General features: G+C 39.3%; 1 protein-coding gene across 1 annotated transcript; it reads left to right on the top strand.

Annotated features, from left to right (window-relative positions):
• The first annotated feature begins 747 nt into the window (after window positions 1–747).
• On the top strand, window positions 748–2,908 carry LOC127669007 (disintegrin and metalloproteinase domain-containing protein 26A-like). The gene has a single exon (XM_052162887.1). The coding sequence runs from the start codon at window positions 782–784 to the stop codon at window positions 2,906–2,908; it is 2,127 nt and encodes a 708-aa protein (XP_052018847.1). The 5' UTR covers window positions 748–781.
• The last annotated feature ends 746 nt before the right edge of the window (window positions 2,909–3,654 follow it).

Raw genomic sequence — 3,654 nt, 5'->3', positions numbered from 1 at the left:
GGCACAAACAAGTAGTATAGCTTCTGAAGACTCACTAGTCAGGATGAACTCACTTTTACACATATATCAACATGTATATGACATTCATGCTAATGATATTGTATTTTCTCACATGCAGTAATATTAAAACAAACATATGAAAAAGGAAAATGAGAATAAATCTCAGCCTGAGAGAAGTTTGTAAAACCCACAGCAGTGACACATCGAGGACAGAAAGAAATAGGCAAATGACCTCAGTTAGCAGGACAGAGTAAGCACAATTGTGGAGGAAGGTTACAACTAGATGTAGGAAAGCAATGGAAACCTTAATGTCTAGCTAAGGAAATCTACAGTGACTTTTGAAGAAAGATGAATATTTGGAACATTCAGAAAAAATGTGGAAATAAGAGAAATTTATTAAATTCTTTTATTGTTTGAATCACTAGGAGTGCTTTAGAAATACAGAAGGCCAAAGTACATGCTATTATATTTAAGGAAATAGAAGGGCTTTGTTGAAACATCTTAGAACAAAGACTAACTGATTTTAAGCCATTCTCTGTAGTTATGTCATCTAACTGAACTCAACCAGGATTTACCAATAGCTATATTTGCCCGTATTTACCTGTTTGTTCTAGTCCTGATGCTCTTATGACTCAACTCTGTCAGAAGACACACCATTACATGCCAGTGCTGCCTGCAACCAGACAAACTGAGGACTGGGACAGCAAGGATTTCTCAAGCTCCTTTGCACTTTCAAAGGATATAGTGACTGTGGATAAGGCTCTGGTGAATTAAAAGGAATATGTTCCTTAAGTTCTGCCTGTGGAAGATGTTCTTCTTCTCTGCATGGTCACCAACTGGACATGCTAAATACAGTAGCCTTCCAGAAGTAGTGATACCCTTGAGAGTCGCTGTCACTAGCAGAAATACCATTTCCTCAGGTTGGCTGTCTTACAGCCTGCACGTTGGGGGACAGAGACACATAATCACTATGAAACCCAAGAAAAACTTGATATCCAGAAACTTCAGACTTTTCACTTACACTCAGCAAGGTAAACTCCTTGAAGAGCAGCCTTTTGTGCAGACTGACTGCTACTACCATGGCTATGTGGATGAAGACCCAGGGTCCCTAGTCATTGTTAACACCTGTTTGGGGAGTTTGCAAGGCATACTAGAGATAAATGGTACAACTTATGAAATCATGCGCAAGAGCTCAACTTCCACATTTGAACATCTGGCTTACAAAATGGACAGTGGGCAGTCAGAATTATCTCCCATGAGATGCGGGTTAACAGAAGAGGAAATAGCAAGACAAATGAAGCTTCAAGAAAGCCCTGCCTCCACACCTTTGCAAATCCCCTATGAGAATTGGTGGACCCACCACAGGTTTATCGATTATTTTGCTATACTAGATCATAATCGATATGTTCATCGAAATTACAATACCACAACTTGTATTCAAGATATGTTGCAAGTAGTCAATGGAATAAATGGTTATTATCTTCAAATTGAAACTGATGTGGTTTTAACCAAACTTGAAGTGTGGAGTGAAAAGAACCATGTCAAAGTGGAACAGGGTATATCTCAACTCCTAGATGATTTCTGTGATTGGAAGCGAAAGAAGAAAATAGATAGACATGATATCGTACACCTTCTTGTCAAACGTAGCTATGGAATAAATTTAGGGATAGCTTTTGTAGGTTCAGTTTGCCTTTCTTTAAATTGTGCAGTTAATAGTTTCACTTCTGAGAAAATGTTAGACACGGCATTTGTGGTAGCCCATGAGATGGGTCACAACTTGGGTCTGACTCATGATGGAAAATATTGTACTTGTGGGAGAAAAAGCTGCTTAATGGCCGCATATAAATTGAATTCCCCCAAATTGAGCAACTGTAGTTACGAATACATATATTCACATGTTCGTCGAAGAACTTGCTTATATGATGTTCCAGAAACACTAGTAACAAACCTAACCATGTGTGGGAATGAGCTGGTTGAGGAAGGAGAACAGTGTGATTGTGGGGACAATGAATCCTGTTCAAAAGACCCATGCTGTAACAAAGACTGTGTTCTCCAACCTGGTGCTCAATGTGCCTTTGGACTTTGTTGTAAAGACTGCAAGTTCCTTCCAACAGGAACCATGTGTCGAAAAGAGAAAAATGAGTGTGACCTTCCAGAGTGGTGCAATGGAACTTCAGCTGAGTGTCCAGGAGACGTGTATAAAGAGGACGGAACACCTTGCAGTGATGAGGGTTATTGCTATAAAATGAAATGTCATCAACATGAGGAACAGTGTCGGAAGATTTTTGGCAATGGAAGCAGAAGTGCAAACAAAATTTGCTACACAGAAATGAACAAACGGGGTGACCGTTTCGGTAACTGTGGTAATGATAGCTTTTCATACATAAGATGCCAACTCACTAATGTACTCTGTGGGCGAATTCAGTGTGAGAACGTGACAGAACTGCCCCAAAGGAGAAATCATGAAACAGTGCATTACACTCACTTCAATAATATCACCTGCTGGACTATGGACTATCATTTTGGGATAACCATAGATGACTCTGGAGCAGTGAGGGATGGCACAGCTTGTGCTCCAGACTATTTATGTGTTGATAGAAAGTGTGTCAGCAAGTCTGTTCTGGTAAGTAACTGTTCACCACAGTTATGCCATATGCAAGGTGTCTGCAACAATAAACACCACTGCCATTGTAATAACACATGGGAACCACCAGACTGTCTTCTACGTGGCCATGGAGGTAGTATAGACAGCGGACCACCTCCTGTGCCTTTACCTCATTCCAATTGGAATGTATACTCCCTAGCCTTTATAAATCTGTGTATGGTTGTCGCTATTTCTTTATTTGGCCTTTATAAGTTAAGGAAAGATTCCCTAAACGAAGTTGTGCCAGACATCTTACCTAAATAACAGAATTTCAGGTCTACAAATTTGTAAATCCTGAGAAAGAACAAGCCACACATAGAAAACAAAACAAAAACAAAAATAGTAATAAAAAATTTGTACTTTAAATCTCACTTCATGTATTTGTGTAGAATTTTTAACATCTCTCTCTCTCTCTCTCTCTTTCTCTCCCTCTCTTGCTGTGTGTGTGTGTGTGTGTGTGTGTGTCTGTGTGTCTGCGTGTCTGTATTTCTGTGTGTTATATCCTATCCCAAGCCAGAATCTCTGGATCCTCTACCTTATTTTAGTATTAAAAGTATTCACCAACAAATAAAAGTCCTACACATTCATCACTTAATTTATTCCATTTTTACCTGTTAATAATAGAATTGATGTCTGTCTTCCAATAACATGGGTCAAATACATGGGTCTCTGTGTGTTTCTTTGCATTTGGTGTCTCTCAGTTTGAAAGCCCTTCCCCCTTTTCATTTTTCCTTGTGATGAAAAGGGATGGAGCCTCCAATCCCATTTCCTCATGGAAAGAATTGCTGTCTGCTAAAATTTGGCCAAAGAAAAGCAAGAGTGAATTTAGTAACCTGAGAGAACAACAGTATGAGGTTCCTGTTTGGGGTCCAGTTTGAGGTTCCTGTTTACTATAATCTCAGCTCTTTAAATGTTTCTTAGCCATTCAAGATTCCTCTGAGGAGAGCTTTCAGTTTTAGGTCTGTACTCCATTTTTTAATTGGGTTATTTGGGTTCTTTGTGTCTTAACT

The sequence above is a fragment of the Apodemus sylvaticus genome, chromosome 18 (assembly GCF_947179515.1).
Source record: "Apodemus sylvaticus chromosome 18, mApoSyl1.1, whole genome shotgun sequence".
NCBI classification, from domain to species: domain Eukaryota; kingdom Metazoa; phylum Chordata; class Mammalia; order Rodentia; family Muridae; genus Apodemus; species Apodemus sylvaticus.
Note: the sequence above shows the minus strand (reverse complement) of the source record. Positions and strands in the feature narration are given on the sequence as shown.

What these genes read in the sequence shown, in the direction of transcription:
- LOC127669007 (XM_052162887.1), top strand. Translation starts at nt 782, where the DNA reads ATGTTCCTTAAGTTCTGCCTGTGGAAGATGTTCTTCTTCTCTGCATGG.